Source organism: Oncorhynchus kisutch, linkage group LG29, assembly GCF_002021735.2.
Source record: "Oncorhynchus kisutch isolate 150728-3 linkage group LG29, Okis_V2, whole genome shotgun sequence".
In the NCBI taxonomy this organism is placed as follows: Eukaryota; Metazoa; Chordata; class Actinopteri; order Salmoniformes; family Salmonidae; genus Oncorhynchus; species Oncorhynchus kisutch.
In genome coordinates, this window is record NC_034202.2 from 31,331,067 (window position 1) to 31,356,118 (window position 25,052).

A 25,052-nucleotide genomic window follows, 5' to 3' on the forward strand; every position below is an offset into this window, starting at 1 on the left:
TTTTTTTCAGAAAGCTTATTTTAATTATTGTATTGTTTTTATAGCTCATTTACAACAAGCAATTCACTGAAATGAAACATATTCGTTTGCTTGATATTGTTATCTTTTGCAAGATAAATAATTTTAAACATATTTTCAGCATCAGTTGACTTTGTCGTAATTTATCATCAGTCTTTTCAGTAAAAATGAATATATATTTTGTTTAGGAGTATCACACTATGATATGGATGACAAACAGAGAATAAGAAATACATTAGATTTTTCAAATAAACAAATTGATAGCATATTATTCCATTCATGTAGAATTTTTGTTCTTGTGTGCGTGTCTGCATGTGTGTGTGTGCATGTCTGTGTGCATATATGTGTGTGTGTGACCCACCCAAAGTGACGTGTTCCTGTGTATTAGAGGTTGTTGCAGGGCTGTGGGCTCAGGTCCCAGTGCTGAGGCTCTGATGGTTTCTCTAATGTCCAATCAGCAGTGTGCATGGCCAGAGTCCCACGCCCCACACGACCCCAACATCTTTGTATTTACAATAGTTCTGGCCAGTCCCCCAAAACTGAGAATGTGCAACAACAAAAAAGTATACAATAAAATATACAGACTTCTAAGTGAGTAAAACTGAAAGAGCGAGAGCAGTTAACAATAAATAATCAATCCAAACATGAACACTTTCCATCTCACACTGGGGAAAGCAAGTGAGACAAAATAAAGGAAGAATAAATATGAACGGTCATTTCCACCTGTAACTTCATTCTTTTAAACATCAAATCAAAAGTTCTAAACAAATGTCTAAATAAATGCAAACTAGTGTGGAATTCATGTTGTATTCAATACCTGTATTAATGCTATCAGTGCAAATTATTACTAGGCTTGTATATATTTTAAAGACACACAAACCCACTCTCATTGCATATCATCATCATTACACCATTGCACTAAATCTCAAGAGCCTGGCACTCACACACACGAGCAAGAACACACACACAGACACTCACAGTTGCACAACCACCCACATACAACACACACCATCTTTTTTATCCCATCCAATATTACTGTATTATATACTGCACCTCCAACCAGGAAGTGAGATGTGTAACTGGATATAAATAATTGAGGCTCAGTTATATCTCAGTTACATCTCAGTTACATCTCAGTTACATCTCAGTTATAGTCCAGTTACATCTCAGTTACATCTCAGTTACATCTGTTACATCTCAGTTATATTTCAGTTATAGTTCAGTTACATCTCTGTTATAGCTCAGTTATAGCTCAGTTACAGTTATAGCTCAGTTATAGCTCAGTTATAGCTCAGTTATAGCTCAGTTATAGCTCAGTTATAGCTCAGTTACAGTTATATCTCAGTTATAGCCCAGTTATAGCTCAGTTATATCTCAGTTATAGTTCAGTTACATCTCAGTTATCGTCCGGTTATATCTCAGTTATAGTTCAGTTACATCTCAGTTATATTTCAGTTATAGCTCAGTTATAGCTCAGTTACAGTTATAGCTCAGTTATATCTCAGTTATATCTCAGTTATATCTCAGTTATAGCTCAGTTACATCTCAGTTATAGTTCAGTTATATCTCTGTTATAGCTCAGTTATAGGTCAGTTATATCTCTGTTATAGCTCAGTTATAGCTCAGTTATATCTCAGTTATAGCTCAGTTATAGGTCAGTTATAGGTCAGTTATAGCTCAGTTACATCTCAGTTATAGTCCAGTTATAGCTCAGTTATAGGTCAGTTATATCTCTGTTATAGCTCAGTTATAGCTCAGTTATAGGTCAGTTATAGGTCAGTTATAGCTCAGTTACATCTCAGTTATAGTCCAGTTATAGCTCAGGTATAGCTCAGGTATAGCTCAGGTACAGCTCAGGTATAGTCCAGGTATAGCTCAGGTATAGCTCAGGTATAGCTCAGGTATAGCTCAGGTACAGCTCAGGTACAGCTCAGTTATAGCTCAGGTATAGCTCAGGTATAGCTCAGGTACAGCTCAGGTACAGCTCAGGTATAGTCCAGTTATAGCTCAGGTATTTCTCAGGTATAGTTCAGCTATTATGTGTTTGTTTGTGTGTTTGTTTGTCAGGACTGTGTTGTGTGGAGGGGAAATCAAGCAAAGTCAATGACCAAAACAAATCACCAAACACAAGAGAAACATTACCCAAAGAAAGCAATGGAAAATTGTTGAAGAGATTTACATTTTACAGTCTCCAACTCCTGTTAGAAATCGTCATTAAAAATATATATTTATATAGGCCATTTTGTCTGTTAAACATGTTATATATAAGTAGCCTTCATGTGTGACGAAACATAGAGCGAAAGAAAGAAAGAGGCAGAGAAAGAGTGGTCGGGAGGAAGACACACACACACACACACACACACACACACACACACACACACACACACACACACACACACACACACCACTGCTCAGAGCGGCCAGTGAGAACACTGTGTGTGGGTTGTTGGGGGGTCTTTTTGGAAGAGTGATCAGAGAATTGGCTGCGGTGCTCTTCACACTAAAGAGCTGAACATAAGAATTCTGCTGTTGTGCATTAAGAGAACATTCAGCCTGGGATCTGCCTGCCTGTTGCAAACAGGCAGAACAACCAGTGCTTTTGGAGAACAGCCAGGTGGATTAGAATGGTACTACTGTACGGCTGACTGTGTGTGCGGTACAGAAGAGACCCAGTGGTTATACTGTGAGGTCTTCCATTGTCAATGCACACAGTGAGTTTGCACACAAGAAAGACACCCCCCTCTTTCCCTGTCTGCACCGCTCTGCTCCTCTCTCTGTAGAGACATGCTAAAAACCTCCCACCATCAAAAAGGAGGGAAAAACAGAAAGACGGGTGGCCATTCTTCTTCTTCTCTATAGGGTCTTCATAATATCCGTCATTTTCCTCAACTCCCATCTCTGAGTCCTCTGAGGACGCATGCACAAGTTCAACTTCTGAGTTTCCATTTGTGCTGCTTTTTAAGAATGTTCTTGCAATGCTTTTCGTGGGTGATTGAGCAAATGCCTGTCTTGGTTAGTGGGATGTTGTTCATAGAGCAAAGCCTCTTCGCTAGAAAAGAGCCTCCTCTAGATTAGAGGGACCCAATAGGATCTGTGTGTCCTTCCATAGTCTATGCACTCTCCTTCTCTCTCTCTCCCTCCTTTTCATGTCCTGAAAGGAGAGGGGAGACAGGAGGAGGAGAGAAGGCTAAGGGATATAAAAAAGGAAGGATCAGATGGATGCTGATGGTTTTGCCACCTTGTCAGCGGGGATGTCAAAGGCAGCCAATGAGACAGAGAGAAGGAGAGGGAGAGATGGTGGATCATTTACCCTGTGCTAATCCGGGGACGCAACCCTGCCCCGCCCAACTGGGTCACCCCTGTCCTGTCCTTCTCAGTACTCACCACACATTGATCATATATTCATATGTATTAAATACCATGTCTATCTCTCTGTGTCTCTTTTAGTGTTATTCTGTGTCTCTCTCTCTCTGTGTGATTATGTTTCCCCTCCTGTCTCTATCTTCACGTGTCCCTCTGTCTGTCTTTCTCTGTGTCTTTCTCTCTGCCCTGGTTGGGCTTGAGGGCAGACTGTCTGAGGGTGGTTGGGGGGATGGGGGTGGGTTATGGGGCAGCCTCACAGCCTCTCCCGGGTGGGGATCCAGATGTAAGGCCCCGACTGCTCCTCGATCACCGTCTTCACCTTGTGGTAAACCTCCTCGAAGCTGTCTCCTTCCACCACAGCTGGAGAGAGGGAGTGAGAGACAGAGAGGGAGAGAGGGAGAGGGAGTGAGAGACAGAGAGAGACAGAGAGGGAGAGAGAGAGGGAGAGAGAGAGACAGAGAGAGAGAATGTCAGATATGTATCTGTGTGTGGTGTCACAATTTTTTTTTTTTGGAGCAAACATCAAGATCAAGTCACACTCCACATGCAGAGTTAGAGGCTAATTAGGTCAACACATTCCTGCTTAAAGGGATTACAGCCCACAGTGTTCTAGACAGTGTTACCTGAGAAACACTCTAGAAAGTCCTGTTCCAGTTTGAGAGCACGGTCCAGGCCCTTTCTGGCCTGCTCTTCTGTCAGTCGAGTGTTGATCTCTCTGCACAACAACAACACACACACACAATTATATAGCTAGTGTGTGAGTCTGTGTGTCCGTGTGTCCGTGTGTGTCCGTGTGTGTGCGTGTGTCCGTGTGTGAGTCTGTGTGTGTGTGAGTGTGTGTAAGTGTGTGTACATACAGGACATTCTCCAGTGACTTGGGCCGGACAAAGATGGCAACGGGGTGAAGCTGAGCGGCCTGTAGTCTGCGGACAGCATTGGCCGACACGTCCAGTATACAGTGTTTTCCTTGCTACTCACAGCAAAGGAGGGGTAAGGGGAGGGAGCGATGGAGGAAGAGAGGGGAGTGGAGAGAACAGAGGGAGCGAACAGAGGGAGGGAGAGAGAGAAGGGGGAGAGAACAGAGGGAGGGAGAGAGAGAAGGGGGAGAGAACAGAGGGAGGGAGAGAGAGAAGGGGGAGAGAACAGAGGGAGGGAGAGAGAGAAGGGGGGGAGAACAGAGGGAGGGAGAGAGAGAAGGGGGAGAGAACAGAGGGAGGGAGAGAGAGAAGGGGGAGAGAACAGAGGGAGGGAAAGAGAGAAGGGGGAGAGAACAGAGGGAGGGAGAGAGAGAAGGGGGAGAGAACAGAGGGAGGGAGAGAGAGAAGGGAGAGAGAACAGAGGGAGGGGATTCAATCAGCCAGATCCCTTCTCACAACAGCTGTTGTTGTGAGCATATTAAATAATGTAGATTGGCCTAATGTATTTTTTTTATTTTACCTTTACTTAACTAGGCAAGTCAGTTAAGAACAAATTCTTATTTTCAATGACAGCCTAGGAACAGTGGGTTAACTGCCTGTTCAGGGGTAGAACGACAGATTTGTACCTTGTCAGCTCAGGGGTTTGAACTTGCAAACCTTCCGGTTACTAGTCCAACGCTCTAACCACTAGGCTACCCTGTATCATCCCTCTCATGTAAATATAATAGAAATATCACAATGATAATGCATCTCCAAAGCTTGATTGACAGGGTCTCTGATCTGTGCTGTCTGTACCTGCTCTGCCACCTGGCGAACACTCTGAACGCTGGTGCCGTACAGGTGGCTGTTGTACTGGCCCGCCTCGATGAAACGGTGGCTCTGGATGTCCTTCTCCATTTGTTCCCGCGACGACACAAAGTGGTAGTCCCGCCCGTCCACCTCGTACTCACGCTTGGGCCGTGTGGTGTCTGTGGGGGAAGGGCCAAGTGGTCATTCAGGCTGTCAATCAATCACCCTGTCAATAGATCAATGTAAACCACTGGAGTACTAAGCAGGTGAAGGGTCAACTCTGTGAAGGGTCAATACTTACGAGGGACACAAGATCCAAACTTGTCAGGGAACTCCGACAGCAGGTCATCATTTACCCTGTCCTTTATAGGACCCAATATGATGATGGGCCTGGCATAATGGACTATGTAGAGAGAGAGGAGAGAGGTAAGGGGGTACATAAGACATGGAATGAGCAGAAACACAAGTATAGTGTGAAAGGATAGTACTTCAAAGTGTATTCTCACCCTCCACTTGTGTGACTGTTTCATAGCTGTGTTGAGAATCATCCCTCCCTGGAAGCAGAACACAACAATACCAGTCAGTCAGAGCCAGTCAGTCAGCTAGTCAGAGTCAGTCAGCAGTCAATCAGTCAGTCAGTCAGCTAGTCAGTCAGTCAGCTTGTCAGTTTGCTAGTTAGTCAGCAGTCATTCAGTCAGCCAGTCTGCTAGTCAGCCAGCCAGTCTGCTAGTCAGCCAGCCAGTCTGCTAGTCAGCCATCTGCCAGTCTGCCAGCTAGACAGTCAGCCAGTCTGCTAGTCAGCCAGCCAGTCTGCTAGTCAGCCATCTGCCAGTAGTTAGTCAGTCAGCAGTTAGTCAGTCAGCAGTCAGTTAACTAGTCATTCAGTAAGTCTGCAAGACAGTCAGTCTGCTAGTCAGTCAGTCATTCAGTCAGCAGTCAGTCAGATAACTAGTCATTCCGTCATCTGCTAGACAGTCAGTCTGCTAGTCAGATAGTCATTCAGTCAGCAGTCAGCCAACAGTCAGCCAGTCAGTCAGTCAGCTAGTCAGTCAGTCAGTTAACTAGTCATTCAGTAAGTCTGCAAGACAGTCAGTCTGCTAGTCAGTCAGTAGTCAGCCAACAGTCAGCCAGTCAGTCAGTCAATCAGCTAGTCAGTCAGTCAGTTAACTAGTCATTCAGTAAGTCTGCAAGACAGTCAGTCTGCTAGTCAGTCAGTCAGTCAGTCAGTCAAGTCAGCAGTCAGTCAACATTCAGCTAGTCAGTCAGCAAGCTTGTCAGTCAGTCAGTCAGCTAGTCAGTCAGACAGTCAACAGTCCAGCTAGTCAGTCAGCAGTCAGTAAGCTAGTCAGACAGTCAGTTAACTAGTCATTCAGTCAGTCTGCTAGACAGTCAGTCTTGCTCGTCAGTCAGTTCAGTCAGCAGTCAGTTAACTAGTCATTCGATCAGTCTGCTAGACAGTCAGTCTTGCTAGTCAGTCAGTCATTCAGTCAGCCAGACAGTCAACTAGTCAGTCAGTCTGCAGTCAGTCAATCAGCTAGTCAGTAAGTCAGCAGTCAGTCAGCTAGTCAGACAGTCAGTCAGCAGACAGTCAGTCAGACAGTCAGCTAGGTCAGTCAGTCAGGTCAGCTAGTCAGTCCAGTCAGTCAGCTAGTCAGTCAGTCATTCAGTCAGCCAGATAGTCAAACAGTCAGTCAACAGTCAGCTAGTCAGTCAGTCTGCAGTCAGTCAGCTAGTCAGTAAGTCAGCAGTCAGTCAGCTAGCCAGACAGTCAGTCAGTCAGCAAGTCAGTCAGTCAGCTAGTCAATCAGCTAGTCAGACAATCAGTCAGTCAGTCAGCTAGTCAGACAGTCAGTCAGTCAGACAGTCAGCTAGTCAGTCAGTCAGTCAGTCAGCTAGTCAGTCAGTCAGTCAGTCAGCTAGTCAGACAGTCAGTCAGTCAGCTAGTCAGCTAGTCAGTCAGCTAGTCAATTAGTCAGTCAGTCAGCAGTCAGTCAGCTAGTCAGTCAGTCTGCAGTCAGTCAGCTAGTCAGTAAGTCAGCAGTCAGTCGATAGTCAACAGTCAGTCAGTCAGCTAGTCAGCTAGTCAATAGTCAGTCAGTCAGCTGTCCGTCAGTCAGCTAGTCAGACAGTCAGTCAGCAGTCAGTCAGCTAGGTCAGACTCAGTCAGTCAGTCCGTCAGCTAGTCAGTCAGTCAGCCATCAGTCAGCCAGCAGTCAGCTAGTCAGACAGTCAGACAGTCAGCTAGTCAGTCAGTCAGTCAGCTGCTACCCCCATGTCATTCTTCCTCTACTGAGGGTTGAGCCACTCCCCTCCTGTACGCCTGCTTACCTTGAGACCCGAGGCTGTCTCGACTGCGATCCTACACAACACAGAGAAAACAGATGTTTAGACAGAGATAGAAGAAGACACTGATGTAAGATCATTCATAGTTCTCACTAACTAATGTGCTTACCCTTTCTTTTGTGCCCATGCGAGACCACTCTTTCCTTTCTACCCTGAAGGGGTTAGGAATGAAAGAAGGCAGTAAAAGGCAGAGGGAGAGAAAGAGAGTGAGACAGAAAGAAAGGAGCGTGTGAACAGCTGAATGTCAAACATCTGCTACATAACCATAGAAAACAGCATCAATCATGCTGTCTATGCAGTTCCCCATACAGAAGCAAAACAACTAATAGTATATTAAAAGGAAAAAGCTGATCGAAATACAGTCACACACAAACTTCAACACACACACACACTGCTGTGAGGTGTCTGACCTGCGTTTGCTGGGAATAAAGCCGACCTCCTCAGCTTCTGTCGGAGGACTGACCAGTCTGGCCTGCCACCACTCATCACCAGAGTCCAGGACATGGAGCACGTCACCAAACCTGAAGCCCACCGCCTGGCTCAGGAAACCACAGTCTGCTGTCTTATCATAGTCAAACAGGGCCCTGGAACAGATGGAGGAGAGGTAGAAGACAGTTATAGAAGCAGTACAGCTGTCACACCCTGACCATAGTTTGCTTTGTATGTTTCTATGTTTTGGTTGGTCAGGGTGTGATCTGAGTGGGCATTCTATGTTGGATGTCTTGTTTGTCTATTTCTATGTCTGGCCTGATATGGTTCTCAATCAGAGGCAGGTGTTAGTCATTGTCTCTGATTGGGAACCATATTTAGGTAACCTGGGTTTCACTGTGTGTTTGTGGGTGATTGTTCCTGTCTCTGTGTTTTGCACCAGATAGGGCTGTTTTTGGTTTTCCACGTTTATTGTTTTGTAGTGTTTGTGTTTATCTTTTTTGTTATTAAACATGAATCAAAGAAACCACGCTGCATTTTGGTCCGCCTCTACTTCACCTAAGGAAAACCCTTACAGAATCACCCACCACAACAGGACCAAGCGGCGTGGTAACGGGCAGCAGCAGGAGCAGCGCGAGAGAGACTTCTGGACATGGGAGGAGTAATTGGAAGGAAAAGGACCCTGGGCACAGCCTGGAGAATATCGATGCCCCAACGAAGAGCTGGAGGTGGCGAAGGCGGAGAGGCGCTGGTATGAGGAGGCAGCACGGCGGCGTGGATGGAAGCCCGAGAGTCAGCCCCCAAAATTTATTGGGGGGAGGCACACAGGAAGTGTGGCGAAGCCAGGTAGGAGACCTGCGCCAACTTCCTGTGCTTACCGGGGGGCTGGAGAGACCGGGAAGGCACCGTGTTATGCTGTGAAGTGCACGTTGTCCCCAGTGCGGGTGCATAGCCCGGTGCGGTACATTCCAGCTCCGCGTATCGACCGGGCTAGAGTGGGCATCGAGCCAAGTGCCATGAAGCCGGCTCTACGCATCTGGTCTCCAGTGCGTCTCCTTGGGCCGGCTTACATGGCACCAGCCTTGCGCACGGTGTCCCCGGTTCGCCTGCATAGCCCAGTGCGGGGCGACCGGGACCATTCAACCGGGTAAGGTTGGGCAGGCTCGGTGCTCAAGAGCTCCAGTGCGCCTGCACGGTCCGGTCTATCCGTCACCACCTCCACGCACCAGCCCTCCGGTGGCAGCCCCCCGCACAAGGCTGTCTCTCCGGCTCATCCTTACAGGGGATCCCGCCTGTCCGGCGCTGCTGCCGGAGTCTCCCGCCAGTCCGGCGCTGCTGCCGGAGTCTCCCGCCTGTCCGGCGCTGCTGCCGGAGTCTCCCGCCTGTCCGGCGCTGCTGCCGGAGTCTCCCGCCTGTCCGGCGCTGCTGCCGGAGTCCCCCGCCTGTCCGGCGCAGCTGCCGGAGCCCCTCTGCCCGGCGCAGCTGCCGGAGCCCCTCTGCCCGGCGCAGCTGCCGGAGCCCCTCTGCCCGGCGCAGCTGCCGGAGCCCCTCTGCCCGGCGCAGCTGCCGGAGCCCCTCTGCCCCGCGCAGCTGCCGGAGCCCCTCTGCCCCGCGCAGCTGCCGGAGCCCCTCTGCCCCGCGCAGCTGCCGGAGCCCCTCTGCCCCGCGCAGCTGCCGGAGCCCCTCTGCCCCGCGCAGCTGCCGGAGCCCCTCTGCCCCGAGCTGCCGGAGCCCCTCTGCCCCGAGCTGCCGGAGCCCCTCTGCCCCGAGCTGCCGGAGCCCCTCTGCCCCGAGCTGCCCCTCAGTCCAGTGGGGTCATTAAGTAGGGTCGCCGTGGCTAGGAGGCCACGGAAGCGGACAAGGTGGGGGATTAAGACTACGGTGAAGTGGGGGCCACGTCCAGCACCAGAGCCCCCACCGCGGACAGATGCCCACCCAGACCCTCCCCAATAGGTTCAGGTTTTGCGGCCGGAGTCCGCACCTTGGGGGGGGGGGGGGTACTGTCACACCCTGACCATAGTTTGCTTTGTATGTTTCTATGTTTTGGTTGGTCAGGGTGTGATCTGAGTGGGCATTCTATGTTGGATGTCTTGTTTGTCTATTTCTATGTCTGGCCTGATATGGTTCTCCATCAGAGGCAGGTGTTAGTCATTGTCTCTGATTGGGAACCATATTTAGGTAACCTGGGTTTCACTGTGTGTTTGTGGGTGATTGTTCCTGTCTCTGTGTTTTGCACCAGATAGGGCTGTTTTTGGTTTTCCACGTTTATTGTTTTGTAGTGTTCGTGTTTATCTTTTTTGTTATTAAACATGAATCAAAGAAACCACGCTGCATTTTGGTCCGCCTCTACTTCACCTAAGGAAAACCCTTACAACAGCTTTTCTTTGGAGTCTAGTGGGTTGTCATGCTCTGGTAGTAGCAGTGCTGTGGTTGTATATAGTGTTGTACTAGCCTGGCAGTAGCAGTTTTGCGGTTGTGTGGCTGTGTATAGTATACAGTGCAGTATTAATGAGTACCTGATGTAGAAGCCTCTCTTGGGGTTGTATATAGTGTATAGTGCAGTATTAATGAGTACCTGATGTAGAAGCCTCTCTTGGGGTTATATATAGTATGTATTGCAGTATTAATGAGTACCTGATGTTGAAGTCTCTCTTTGGGTTGTATATAGTATAGAGTGCAGTATTAATGAGTACCTGATGTAGAAGCCTCTCTTGGGGTTGCTCCTCAGTGTTGTCTGACCAGATCCCATGCTGCTGTTCATCAGCTGTTCCCTCAGGTCGTGGATCTTCGCTTCGAAACGGCTGTATTCTGAACCCATACACATTAGCATATGTAGGGTGAACACACACACATTAGCATATGTAGGGTGAACACACACTCATTAGTTCATGTATGGTTCCTTGGCGTATGGGTGTGCAGTGTGGTGTTCAATGCTAGGTTACTGTAGTGCTGGCCTCACCCTCTGGTCTGTACTGGGCAATGATGGTGACAGTCTGGCCAGCGTTCTTCAGGGCTGCAGCAGCCTGCTCATGGGTGGCGATACGCAGGTCCACTCCATTTACCTGACACACACAAAAGAAGTGTATGTATGAAGCTGTGTGTGTGTATGAAGCTGTGTGTGTGTATGAAGCTGTGTGCGTATATGAAGCTGTGTGCGTGTGTGTGAGAGAAAATGATAGTGTGTGTATATAATTCTGTGCATGTGTGGGTGTGTGACTATACACGTGAGTATGTGTGTGTGTGTTCAGAATATGAATACATTTGTGTGTGTGTGTTTGCGTGAGTGTCCTTACGCTGAGGATCTGGTCGCCCTTGCGCAGCTCTCCGCTGAGGTCGGCAGGCCCCCCTGCCAGGATGAAGGAGATAAAGATTCCCTCTCCATCCTCTCCTCCCACGATGTTAAAACCCAGGCCTGTAGAACCCCGGTGGATCAGCACTCTCCTAGGCTCCCTGACAGAGAGAGCAGGGAAGAGGGAGAGGGACGGGGGGTCAGGGAGAGACGAGGAGAAATGGAGGGGAAGGAGGAGACTAAAAAGAGGGAGCGATAATGTGGGGGTGGGGAGAAGGGTAGAGAGATGTGTAGTGAAATGGGGACACCACATTTTGGGCCACGAGAAGGAGGGATGCAGAGAGAGAAAATGGAATAATACTTGGTTAGCTCTGGGTCAGGTCTATGGGTCAGGTCTATGGGTCAGGTCTATGGGTCAGGTCTATGTCAACCAAATCCACCCCCACCAGGAGCTTTTCAATTTCTGTTAAGGGAATGTTTATCAATGATGACTAATTATGTATACATTTCAATCAGGACTGACTAGTCCAAATGCTGTTATGTACTGTACATGTATGAATTTGCTCTCTTGCTCCCTTTTCCAATTGTATATAATATAGTCAGGAGTTTAGAACAGTGCCTTGGTACAAATGAATGAACTATCTCCAGTTGGCAGGGACGGACTATCTCTAGACTGTCTAGAATGCTATCTACAGTGATGAATTGACCTTGGCTACAGGCGAGGAGGGAAGGCTCGAGAACTATAGGGCCTCTCTACCGGTGTCATGAAGAGATAGATCATTTAGAAAACGCTGACGTCATTTTCAGTTTATAACCTGTGGAAAAATGTGTATATACCAGTACTCTCTTGAATTAAACGTTGACCGGGGCTCTGTCCATTATTATAAAAATATTGGGTCTTACAATCCCTTAGAATGCATTGACAGAGTATTTAATTCTGATTGGGAAACAATACAGAGGAATTTAGAATTCCTTTAACAATTTCACACCAAGCCAATCATTTACGATCCACATGAGATTCCTTTCAGAAAGGGCATGGCTTGATTTGGTATATGAGTGAGCCCAGAAAGCGTTCCTCACCTGGGAAGGTCTTCATCCCCCATCAAGCTGTGCAACACCGGAGAGAAGCGACTGGGCGAGGTGGGAGTGAGAGCTTGTGGGTAATCTGATCCAAGGTAGGTGGGGCCAAGATCTGTGTCCATGTGAGGGGAGTATGCTGGAGAAAGAAGACATGGACCATTAGAGCTGAGCGCGCACACACACACACACACACACACACTTTCACTTACTGCTGGTAAGGTCTGGCGGGTTGTAGGAGTTCAGGTAGAGGTTGTTAGGCTTGGCAACCCTGAGGTAAACCACCTCGGCTGTGTTCTTCAGGGCTCCCACTGCATCCTCGTGCATTACGTCCTCCAGACACACACTGTTCACCTGAACACACAGACACACACTGTTCACACAGACACACACTGTTCACCTGAACCCACAGACACACACTGTTCACCTGAACACACACTGTTCACACAGACACACACTGTTCACACAGACACACACTGTTCACACAGACACACACTGTTCACCTGAACCCACAGACACACACTGTTCACCTGAACCCACAGACACACACTGTTCACCTGAACCCACAGACACACACTGTTCACCTGAACCCACAGACACACACTGTTCACCTGAACCCACAGACACACACTGTTCACCTGAACCCACAGACACATACTGTTCACACAGACACACACTGTTCACCTGAACCCACAGACACACACTGTTCACCTGAACACACAGACACACACTGTTCACCTGAACACACAGACACACACTGTTCACACAGACACACACTGTTCACCTGAACACACAGACACACACTGTTCACCTGAACACACAGACACACACAGTTCACCTGAACACACAGACACATACTGTTCACACAGACACACACTGTTCACCTGAACACACTGACACACAGACACACACTGTTCACCTGAACACACAGACACATACTGTTCACCTGAACACACAGACACACACTGTTCACCTGAACACACAGACACACACTGTTCACCTGAACACACAGACACACACAGTTCACCTGAACACACAGACACACACAGTTCACCTGAACACACAGACACACACTGTTCACCCAGACACACACTGTTCACCTGAACCCACAGACACACACTGTTCACCTGAACACACAGACACATACTGTTCACACAGACACACACTGTTCACCTGAACACACAGACACACACTGTTCACCTGAACACACAGACACACACTGTTCACCTGAACACACAGACACACACTGTTCACCTGAACACACAGACACACACTGTTCACACAAACACACAGACACACACTGTTCACACAGACACACACTGTTCACCTGAACCCACAGACACACACTGTTCACCTGAACACACAGACACACACTGTTCACACAGACACACACTGTTCACACAGACACACTGTTCACACAGACACACACTGTTCACACAGACACACACTGTTCACACAGACACACACTGTTCACACAGACACATACTGTTCACACAGACACACACTGTTCACCTGAACACACAGACACATACTGTTCACCTGAACACAGACGCACACTGTTCACACAGACACACACTGTTCACCTGAACACACAGACACACACTGTTCACCTGAACACACAGACACACACTGTTCACACAGACACACACTGTTCACCTGAACACACAGACACATACTGTTCACACAGACACACACTGTTCACACAGACACATACTGTTCACACAGATACACACTGTTCACCTGAACACACAGACACATACTGTTCACACAGATACACACTGTTCACCTGAACCCACAGACACACACTGTTCACCTGAACCCACAGACACACACTGTTCACCTGAACACACTGTTCACACAGACACACACTGTTCACACAGACACACACTGTTCACCTGAACACACAGACACACACTGTTCACCTGAACACACTGTTCACCTAAACACACTGTACACACTGTTCACCTGAACACACTGTTCACCTAAACACACTGTTCACCTAAACACACTGTTCACCTAAACACACTGTTCACCTAAACACACTGTTCACCTAAACACACTGTTCACCTAAACACACTGTTCACCTAAACACACTGTTCACCTAAACACACTGTTCACCTAAACACACTGTTCACCTAAACACACTGTTCACCTAAACACACTGTTCACCTAAACACACTGTTCACCTAAACACACTGTTCACCTAAACACACTGTTCACCTAAACACAGACACAGAGATGTTTGTAACCTGTACATCAGAGATGTTTGTAACCTGTACATCAGAGATGTTTGTAACCTGTACATCAGAGATGTTTGTAACCTGTACATCAGAGATGCAGTAAAATAGCTCCTGGTGTGCTGACAGGCATTTATAAAGCTTCCCAGTCACTGACATGTCAAAGTGATGCTTCTCTCTGAGGAGGTTTGGAATATATTCTAAATTACTCTATATGACTGATATGATGTCATGGCTCGTTGGGAAGGATTCGAAGCTATTCTACATGACTGGGAAGGATTCAAAGCTATTCTACATGACTGGGAAGGATTCAAAGCTATTCTACATGACTGGGAAGGATTCAAAGCTATTCTACATGACTGGGAAGGATTCAAAGCTATTCTACATGACTGGGAAGGATTCAAAGCTATTCTACATGACTGGGAAGGATTCAAAGCTATTCTATATGACTGGGAAGGATTCAAAGCTATTCTACATGACTGGGAAGGATTCAAAGCTATTCTACATGACTGGGAAGGATTCAAAGCTATTCTACATGACTGGGAAGGATTCAAAGCTATTCTACATGACTGGGAAGGATTCAAAGCTATTCTACATGACTGGGAAGGATTCAAAGCTATTCTACATGACTGGGAAGGATTCAAAGCTATTCTACATGACTGGGAAGGATTCAAAGCTATTCTACATGACTGGGAAGGATTCAAAGCTATTCTACATGACTGGGAAGGATTCAAAGCTATTCTACATGACTGGGAAGGATTCAAAGCTATTCTACATGACTGGGAAGGATTCAAAGCTATTCTACATGACTGGGAAGGATTCAAAGCTATTCTACATGACTGGGAAGGATTCAAAGCTATTCTACATGACTGGGAAGGATTCAAAGCTATTCTACATGACTGGGAAGGATTTAAAGCTATTCTACATGACTGGAAGGATTTGAAGCTATTCTAGATGACTGAGAAGGATTTAAAGCTATTCTACATGACTGGTATGATGTCATGGCTCGTTGGGGAAGGATTTGAAGCTATTCTACATGACTGGTATGATGTCATGGCTCGTTAGGACATGAAGCAGTGGACCAGGCTCCATTTGGCAGGGCCACCTACAACATTTTGTAGCTTCTGCATTGAGTCCATATTGAGTCTAACCTCACACTCAGCTGCAATTGCTCCATGGTCCAAGAGATGGCAGTAATGACACACAGTGCAGGCAGCAGCAGCAGCAGTGCTGAAGTGAATTAAATAACTCGCCCATCTCACACATCTATTACCATATTAATGAAAGTAATCTTAGGCTGTGAAAAATAAAACTGTAATTTATCTAGGCTCTTAATGCACCTAAGCTACTGAAGTAGACTAAATGTGTTGGCATGTCAAAGTGTTCCTCTACACTGACTGACTGACTGTACGTCCTGTCTGTCTGTCTGTCTGGACTGACCGCCAGTATCTTATCCCCTATCTGCAGCCGCTGATCCTTGTGAGCAGCTCCACCCTCGATGATCTTAGTGACATAGATGCTGTTGTCTCCTGGAATGTGCTGGTTACCCACTCCTCCAGCGATGCTGAAACCTAAACCTAGGGACAGGATAAGGCAGAGAGAGCGAGAGAGAGAGACAGAAACAGAGAGAGAGAGGGAGACAGAGAAAGAGAGAGAGAGGGAGAGTAAGAGAGAAACAGAGAAACAGAAGGAGGGAGAGAAAAAGAGAGGAGAGAGCAAGAGAGAAACAGAGAAAGAGAGAGGGAGAGAAAGAGAAGGAGAGAGAGCATGTGAGAGAGAGAGACGGAGGTAGGAAGAAAGATGTAAGATAATGTAAATGTAAATAATAACCGACAGGTACACAAATATGTAAGCATACAAACAGAAACCTAAACCGAGCTGTACCTTTGGGCCCTTTGATGAGTTTGATCTCTGTAACTTTCTCTGCGGCTGGTTTCCTGCGCAGCACGTAGAGGCGGACGATGGCCCCCGCCTCCTTCAGAGCTTCTACAGCCAGACTGTGGGTCACCTCCCTCACATCAACATCATTTACAAACAGGATACTGTCATTCACACTGAGAGAGAGAGAGAGAGAGAGAGAGAGCGAGAGAGAAAAGAGCGAGAGAGAGGTGTATAGTTAGTGACGAGTCTGACACACAGAATAATACCCCAAAACAATGTCTCTCCTCCTCTGACATCTCTCCTATTCTCTCCTCTGTTTGAGATGACCCTGTGCACCATCATCTCTGTTACAGAATACTCTCTTGGCCCCATCCTCCTGTCCTGTGGCACGTGACCTGCTGCAGCTGGGCTGGCCTTCACTCTATCACTCTAACTACCCAGAGAGAGGAGCAGTCAGAGTCAGTCAGCCAATCAGTCAGACCCTTACAAAAAACAAGTCAAATTTGCAGTTTCACATGTGAAATCACATTCTCTCACGTGATGCTCATGCTGAGCTTACATTTCACAAGTGAAACCATATTTTCACAGGTATTACATTTAGAGTTCGTATGTTAACACCACATTTTCACATGTGAGGAGAATAACATGTTTTCACCTCACGTGAAAAACGTTCACATGTGAAAGTGAGATTTTCACGTGAAAGTTTGACATATAAAACAGCAAATTCAATTGTTTTTAACAGATTAACTTGAAATTCCACATGTGAAAGTGAAAATCAGATTTGCGGTTGTGAAAATCTCACTTTCACATGTAGAATTGCAGATTGACATGTGGGGTTGAAATAATGTTATTCTCCTCACATGTGAAAAGATGGTGTTAACATGTTTCAGTAGCAATGTTTCCAACGGTGGAATTAGTGTGACCACATCTTTCCCCAATGCAGGAAAATGGAACTATTTTGCGAGACATTGGTGGAACATTGGACAAAATAAAAAACATTGGGCAGGTTAATGGATCACGTTCCAGTGGTGGCATAATCTTGCTGTACGTCCAGACAGAAAATAATGACATTGAAAGCAGAAGAAAATATTGCAAGGAAATTATTTTGAAATGCGAGAACAAATTTTAAAAAATGTGTCCATTTGCAGTTTCTTCAGTGAAAACTTTATGATAACACAATAAAATTAAAATAAACTCCCTCTTTCCTGAATTGTCCCTGTCTTTGGTTGTGACCCTGGTTATGTGACCCTGGTTATGTGACCCTGGTTATGTGACCCTGGTTATGTGACCCTGGTTATGTGACCCTGGCCTTTGCTTTTGCTGCCTTTTTTCTACTTGCAAGTTTTGGCACATTCCTTCCAGCAACATTGCACCCTGCATCCCACGGCTGGTTTGTGTCTGAAGCTAAGCAGGGTCAGTTCCTGGATTGTAGAACATACAGTGGGGCAAAAAAGTATTTAGTCAGCCACCAATTGTGCAGATTCTCCTACTTAAAAAGATGAGAGAGGCCTGTAATTTTCATCATAGGTACACTTCAACTAAGACAGACAAAATGAGATTTTTTTTCCAGATTTCACATTGTAGGATTTTTTATGAATTTATTGGCAAATTATGGTGGAAAATAAGTATTTGGTCACCTACAAACAAGCAAGATTTCTGGCTCTCACAGACCTGTACCTTCTTCTTTAAGAGGCTCCTCTGTCCTCCACTTGTTATCTGTATTAATGGCACCTGTTTGAACTTGTAATCAGTATAAAAGACACCTGTCCACAACCTCAAACAGTCACACTCCAAACTCCACTATGGCCAAGACCACAGAGCTGTCAAAGGACACCAGAAACAAAATTGTAGACCTGCACCAGGCTGGGAAGACTGAATCTGCAATAGGTAAGCAGCTTGGTTTGAAGAAATTAACTGTGGGAGCAATTATTAGGAAATGGAAGACATACAAGACCACTGATAATCTCCCTCGATCTGGGGCTCCACGCAAGATCTCCCCCATGGGGTCAAAATGCTCACAAGAACGGTGAGCAAAAATCCCAGAACCACACGGGGGGACCTAGTGAATGACCTGCAGAGAACTGGGACCAAAGTAACCAAGCCTACCATTTGTAACACACTACGCCGCCAGGGATTCAAATCCTGCAGTGCCAGACGTGTCCCCCTGCTTAAGCCAGTACATGTCCAGGCCCATCTGAAGTTTGCTAGAGAGCATTTGGATGATCCAGAAGAAGATTGTCATATGGTCAGATGAAACCAAAATATAACTTTTTGGTAAAACTCAACTCGTCGTGTTTGGAGGACAAAGAATGCTGAGTTGCATCCAAAGAACTCCATACATACTGTGAAGCATGGGGGTGGAAACATCATGCTTTGGGGCTGTTTTTCTGCAAAGGGACCAGGACGACTGATCCGTGTAAAGGAAAGAATGAATGGGGCCATGTATCGTGAGATTTTGAGTGAAAACCTCCTTCCATCAGCAAGGGCATTGAAGATGAAACGTGGCTGGGTCTTTCAGCATGACAATGATCCCAAACACACTGCCCGGGCAATGAAGGAGTGGCTTCGTAAGAAGCATTTCAAGGTCCTGGAGTGGCCTAGCCAGTCTCCAGATCTCAACCCCATAGAAAATCTTTGGAGGGAGTTGAAAGTCTGTGTTGCCCAGCAACAGCCCCAAAACATCACTGCTCTAGAGGAGATCTGCATGGAGGAATGGGCCAAAATACCAGCAACAGTGTGTGAAGACCTTGTGAAGACTTACAGAAAACGTTTGACCTCTGTCATTGCCAACAAAGGGTATATAACAAAGTATTGAGATAAACTTTTATTATTGACCAAATACTTATTTTCCACCATAATTTGCAAATAAATTCATTAAAAATCCTACAATGTGATTTTCTGGATTTCTTTTCTCATTTTGTCTGTCATAGTTGAAGTGTACCTATGATGGAAATTACAGGCCTCTCATCTTTTTAAGTAGGAGAATCTGCACAATTGGTGGCTGACTAAATACTTTTTTGCCCCACTGTATGTATCTGGAAGTGGCTTAAAATAAACACGTGGAAACAAAATTTCAAACGTGGGGAATTTATGTGTCCGACTCTTGAAAAAACATGTTTATTTTTTACATTTTTTTGTCCATAAGGTAGGTAGAGAGTCAGTCAGTCCACCAGCCCTACAGCTCAGTCAGTCAGTGAGTCAGCCAGTCAGTCCACCAGCCCTATGGCTGTCAGTCAGCCAGTCCACCGGCGCTTTGGCTCAGTCAGTCAGTCCACCAGCCCTATGGCTCAGTCAGTCCACCAGCCCTATGGCTGTCAGTCAGCCAGTCCACCAGCCCTATGGATCAGTCAGTCAGTCAGTCAGTGAGTCAGCCAGTCCACCAGCCCTATGGTTCAGTCAGTCAGTGAGTCCACCAGCCCTATGGCTCAGTCAGTCAGTCAGTCCACCAGCCCTATGGCTCAGTGAGTCAGTCAGTCAGTCCACCAGCCCTATGGCTCAGTCAGTCCACCAGCCCTATGGCTCTTTCAGTCAGCCAGTCAGTCCACCAGCCCTATGGCTCAGTCAGTCAGCCAGTCAGTCCACCAGCCCTATGGCTCAGTCAGTCCACCAGCCCTATGGCCTAGTCAGTCAGTCCACCAGCCCTATGGCTCAGTCAGTCAGCCAGTCAGTCAGTCCACCAGCCCTATGGCTCAGTCAGTCAGCCAGTCAGTCAGTCCACCAGCCCTATGGCTCAGTCAGTCCACCAGCCCTATGGCTCAGTCAGTCAGCCAGTCAGTCATTCCACCAGCCCTATGGCTCAGTCAGTCCACCAGCCCTATGGCCCAGCCAGTCAGTCAGTCCACCAGCCCTATGGCTCAGTGAGTCAGTCAGTCCACCAGCCCTATGGCTCAGTGAGTCAGTCAGTCCACCAGCCCTATGGCTCAGTGAGTCAGTCAGTCCACCAGCCCTATGGCTCAGTGAGTCAGTCAGTCCACCAGCCCTATGGCTCAGTGAGTCAGTCAGTCCACCAGCCCTATGGCTCAGCGTCAGCTCATTTTGAGGTCCTCAGAGTATGTTGATACATAGAAGAGGCTTTTCAAGCACCATAATGTGATTCACATTTTTCAAAACCTTGGTGCTCATTAATATTCAGGAACGGACATTGTTATGACCTTGTCCATTACGTCACCTGTTCCTAAAGTTACATTCTGACACCTGCCTTTGCATAATCACCCACCATGAAAACACTGCTTCTTAAATACCATCTTGCGTCATTCGAGGAACACACTAAATTTACACTGCTAAATGTTGATATTAGAGGCATATTTCAGCACATTTTAGTGACTCTCAAACTGTCCTTTATTACATTCAAAGCTACAGAATGTTCTATAACATTGAGAGAAATATGACATGTCTGAGTAAGGATAAGTGTGATTTGGATGGAGGTAGCACAGCCAGCCATGACTAATGTGGTAGACGTGTGATATTCATCTCCTCTGATACCTTTTACAATCCCAAATGTGCTCTTTAAATGCCATGTTCAATTCCTTCAGTAATGGACAGGCCTGTGAGGGAGAGAGTGGGAGTCTGGACCAGCCCCTAGTCCAGGGCTGACACAGGGATGGATGGTGGAGTGTGGTACAGTACTGAGGGTCTGGGTAGGGTGAAGCGGAGGGAACAAAGGGAGGGGGGGGCCTATATTTAGACAGCTCCTCTGTGATGGGTGGGCTCAGTGGGGAAAAGTGTCTGTCTGGCTGACTGAGTGAATGCAGTCTGTGAAGGAGATGTATGGGGGGGTTGGTACTTCTCCGTCGTAGACCCAGCTGGCTCTGACATGAGTAGCCTACATCACTGGTGTACCTCTGAGTTGTGTTTTTTTTTGTGTCTGTGTTTATGTCTGTGTGCATTTGCGTATGTATGCTTGAGCCTGTGAATATTCACGTGTGTACACACAAAAGTGTGCCTATGGATGTGTGAATGTATGTCCACTGAGAGTCAAGGTTGGGATTGACAACTTGGGGGGGGGGTGAAGAGGTGGGGATGTTAGCTGCGTTAGGTACAGTAGTTAGTGGCGTACCTCAGCCGTCCGTCCTGGGCCGCAGCTCCTCCAGGGATGATCTTGGTGATGAAGATGCTGGGGTCATCACCAACATGAGGGTTATCTGTCCCCCCAGCTATACTGAAGCCCAGGCCTGAGTTACCCTGAACACACACCATAATGTACACTATCAAACCTGGTGACTATTACAGACCAAACTGTACTAGATGACATACATTTTAATGTGGCTGTCCCTGATTGGTTGTGGGATGATGATATTAAGGCTTTCACACCATGTTGGCACCATTCCAGTAATCTGTTGAAAAGACACTCACTCTTTCCAGTGTAATCTCTTCATACTCAATTTCCCCCTCTGTCCCGTTGACCTGCGAGGAAGACACAGTGCCAGCACACTTTCAGTGAGTGATTATAAAGTCTATGAGGAGAACAACAAATCAAATTGTATTGGTCACATACACATGTTTAACGGATGTTAACGAGAGTGTAGCAAAATGCTTGTGCTTCTAGTTCCGGCAATGCAGTAATATCTAACAAGTCATCTAACAATTCCCCAACAACTACCTAATATACACAAATCTAAAGGAGTGAATGAGAATATATATAAGTATATGGATGAGCGATGGCCGAGTGGCATCGGCAAGGTGTAGTAGATGGTATAAAATACAGTATATAGAGTACATGTGATATGAGTATTGTAAGATATGTAAACACTATTAAAGTGGCATTATTTAACATATGGGATGAGGATTGTGAAGGATGATGACCAATCAACCAGTGCTCTGCTGTAAATAACGCAGTACAGTGGAAGTATGATCCTTACGTAGGGGGAGCCGTCAAGTGTGTCAGTGTTCACCATCACTGGAGGAGAATTTCCCTGGGGAGAGGGAGAGAGAGAGGGAGAGAAAGAGGGAGAGAAAGAGGGCGAGAGAGAGGGAGAGGGCGAGAGAGAGGGAGAAGGCGAGGGGGAGAGAGAGAGGGAGAGAGCGAGAGAGAGAAGGTAAGGGAGAGAGAGAGGAGAGAGAGGGGGGAGAGAGAAAGAGGGAGAGAAAGAGGGAGAGAAAGAGGGAGAGGGTGAGAGAGAAGGGAGAGAGAGAGGAGGGAAGGTAAGGCAGAGAGAGAGGAGAGAAGGTAAGGGAGAGAGAGAGGAGAGAAGGTAAGGGAGAGAGAGAGGAGAGAAGGTAAGGGAGAGGAGAGAAGGTAAGGGAGAGGGAGAGAAGGTAAGGGAGAGGAGAGAAGGTAAGGGGAGAGGAGAGAGGGAGAGAGCGAGAGAGAGAAGGTAAGGGGGAGAGAGAGGAGAGAGAGAGGAGAGAGAGAGAGGAAGAGAGAAAGAGGGAGAGGGAGAGAAAGAGGGAGAGAGAGGGGGGAGAGGGCGAGAGAGAGAAGGGAGAGAGAGGGGGAGAGAAGGTAAGGGAGAGAGAGAGGAAGAGAGAGAGAGAGAGAGAGAGAGGAAGAGAGAGAGGAGAGAGAGCAAGGGAGAGAGTGAAGGTAAGGGAGAGAGAGAGAGAGGAGAGAAAATGTTAGCCCACACATGCACTCACTGCACGCGCACTCACTGCGCACGCACACACACACACACACACACAGAATATTTAGGGCCATGGCCTTGTGGCATATACAATATTTTTCTGTCTCGACCCTCTGTCTGTACAGTGGGATAGTGTTTGAGTGATTCCTCAGGATAAGAAGGCATGGAGTCAGTCTGCCCTGCTCAGACTGTGGAGCCTCTCTGCAGGCAGGCAGGCCCTACAGTCACAGCCACGGCCATTTTAGAGCCCAATGATGATGACAACACCACAAACAGTCCCTGTGACATGTCCTGCCTGACACACACTGACTGCTCCACACCCCAGCCACAATTCCCCAGCCACAAAATCCCAGCCACAAAATCCCAGCCACAAAATCCCAGCCACAAGGCCCCAGCCACAAGGCCCCAGCCACAAGGCCCCAGCCACAAGGCCCCACCACAAGGCCCCAGCCACAAAGCCCCAGCCACAAGATCCCAGCCACAAGACCCCAGCCACAAGGCCCCAGCCACAAGACCCCAGCAACAAGACCCCAGCCACAAGGCCCCCGCCACAAGGCCCCAGCAACAAGACCCCAGCCACAAGACCCCCGCCACAAGGCCCCCGCCACAAGGCTCCCGCCACAAGGCCCCCGCCACAAGACCCCAGCAACAAGGCCCCAGCCACAAGGCCCTGACATCTCTTTCCTATGAGTCAACGTTATCTAGCAAAGCCCTGGGTCAGTGTCACATTGGCAACATTCTGTGACATGCTTCTATGAATACATTCAGGGTTTGTAGTCATTTCATAACACCATCATGAAAGGCAAAATCGAGGCGACATCTAACAGAGATGCCAGCTTTCAAGGCAATCCGTGTGGTTCCTCTCGTTCCGAGTTCTACAAAGCCTCCGGATGCATGTGTGTCACTGATGACCTGTGAGAAGTGCAGAGCAGACCAGACCAGAGCAGAGCAGACCAGAGCAGACCAGACCAAACCAGAGCAGACCAGACCAGAGCAGACCAGAGCAGAGCAGACCAGACCAGAGTAGACCAGAGCAGAGCAGACCAGAGCCCATCTGAAAGCTGAGACCAATGGGCAGGACATCTATTTCAGCAGACTAGGTGTCATTAATCAGGGAGATGCTAATTTTGTAATTTTACATGTTTTATTTCACCTTTATTTAACCAGGTAGGCCAGTTGAGAACAAGTTCTCATTTACAACTGCGACCTGGCCAAGATAAAGCAAAGCAGTTCGACACATACACCAACATAACAATTGACAAGACAACAAGTCAATGACATGCCAGGCCTATTGGCATTAGGATGGTTTAGGCTCGTCCTGTACAGTGACAGAGACTACACTCTGTCTGGTGGGGATTTTACTTCCATCTCTCTATATCTCGGTCTCTCTCTTTTGAACTCCCTTCATCCCTTTCAGCTCTCTCCCCTCACTGCTTCTCTCTCCAAAATAATGACTGTTGCATCTCCCCATCTGATGCCAGAAGAGGGGGTGCAGCATGCTGTACTCCTTAGAGAATATTCTGCCATCTCTCTCCCTGAGTGTTATTTTGTCCCTCCCTGATTAGCATGAGGGAGACAGAGTGCATCCAAAGTGCTTACAGAGCAGCAAACAACAGCAGCAGCAGCATGAAACCAGCCTGCCGTCCTTCACACAACCGACAGCCCACAGAGAGATACACAGACACACACACACAACCCCCACACACAGACAATCACACTGTTCCAATGAGTCCCAGATATATCGCATATCTCGATAATTCCATCTCCATCCCTTAAATTCGGACTCTATCCAAACATTCCTCTTTCTCCATGCTGCTATTACAGCACATAATCGATCTACTGAAATGTCACATGTTCTCGCTGTACAGACAGTTTGTATTCATTCTCTGGAGGTTTGGCCCACTCCATCCCTCGCTCCTGTACTGACCGCCGCTACCATGGCTACAGAATAAAGTAGCATCAGCCACTGGAGCCTCTGAGGCTCGGAGGAAAGCTTGTCTCCATGGTAACCTGGATGTTCATTCCGATGGCCTAAAGCTCTAGCTATATGGCATAGAACATCACAGCAAAAACAACAGGGGAGTAGAAATCCTTTCCACTACGTCTATTACATCATCTGAAGCATCACCGGATCAATCCGCTCTTA

General features: G+C 47.3%; 1 protein-coding gene across 4 annotated transcripts in view; it reads right to left on the reverse strand.

Annotated features, from left to right (window-relative positions):
- LOC109874161 (disks large homolog 4) overlaps window positions 1–25,052 on the reverse strand; it is a 114,337-nt gene continuing 89,285 nt past the window's right edge. For 3 of the 4 annotated variants that reach the window (XM_031809375.1, XM_031809378.1, XM_031809379.1), the window contains 19 exons: window positions 22,202–22,255; window positions 21,696–21,746; window positions 21,400–21,524; window positions 16,347–16,516; window positions 15,903–16,039; window positions 12,438–12,579; window positions 12,229–12,364; window positions 11,153–11,387; window positions 10,819–10,921; window positions 10,553–10,667; window positions 7,841–8,014; window positions 7,540–7,582; window positions 7,416–7,446; window positions 5,594–5,641; window positions 5,389–5,490; window positions 5,094–5,266; window positions 4,239–4,351; window positions 4,005–4,096; window positions 1–3,741 (listed from right to left, as the gene is read on the reverse strand). In XM_031809375.1, the coding sequence (XP_031665235.1) occupies window positions 3,635–3,741; window positions 4,005–4,096; window positions 4,239–4,351; window positions 5,094–5,266; window positions 5,389–5,490; window positions 5,594–5,641; window positions 7,416–7,446; window positions 7,540–7,582; window positions 7,841–8,014; window positions 10,553–10,667; window positions 10,819–10,921; window positions 11,153–11,387; window positions 12,229–12,364; window positions 12,438–12,579; window positions 15,903–16,039; window positions 16,347–16,516; window positions 21,400–21,524; window positions 21,696–21,746; window positions 22,202–22,255 (2,151 nt within the window). In that variant the 3' untranslated portion in view covers window positions 1–3,634. The remainder of the gene's footprint in view (window positions 3,742–4,004; window positions 4,097–4,238; window positions 4,352–5,093; window positions 5,267–5,388; window positions 5,491–5,593; window positions 5,642–7,415; window positions 7,447–7,539; window positions 7,583–7,840; window positions 8,015–10,552; window positions 10,668–10,818; window positions 10,922–11,152; window positions 11,388–12,228; window positions 12,365–12,437; window positions 12,580–15,902; window positions 16,040–16,346; window positions 16,517–21,399; window positions 21,525–21,695; window positions 21,747–22,201; window positions 22,256–25,052) is intronic. The other variant, XM_031809377.1, reaches the window with a different exon arrangement.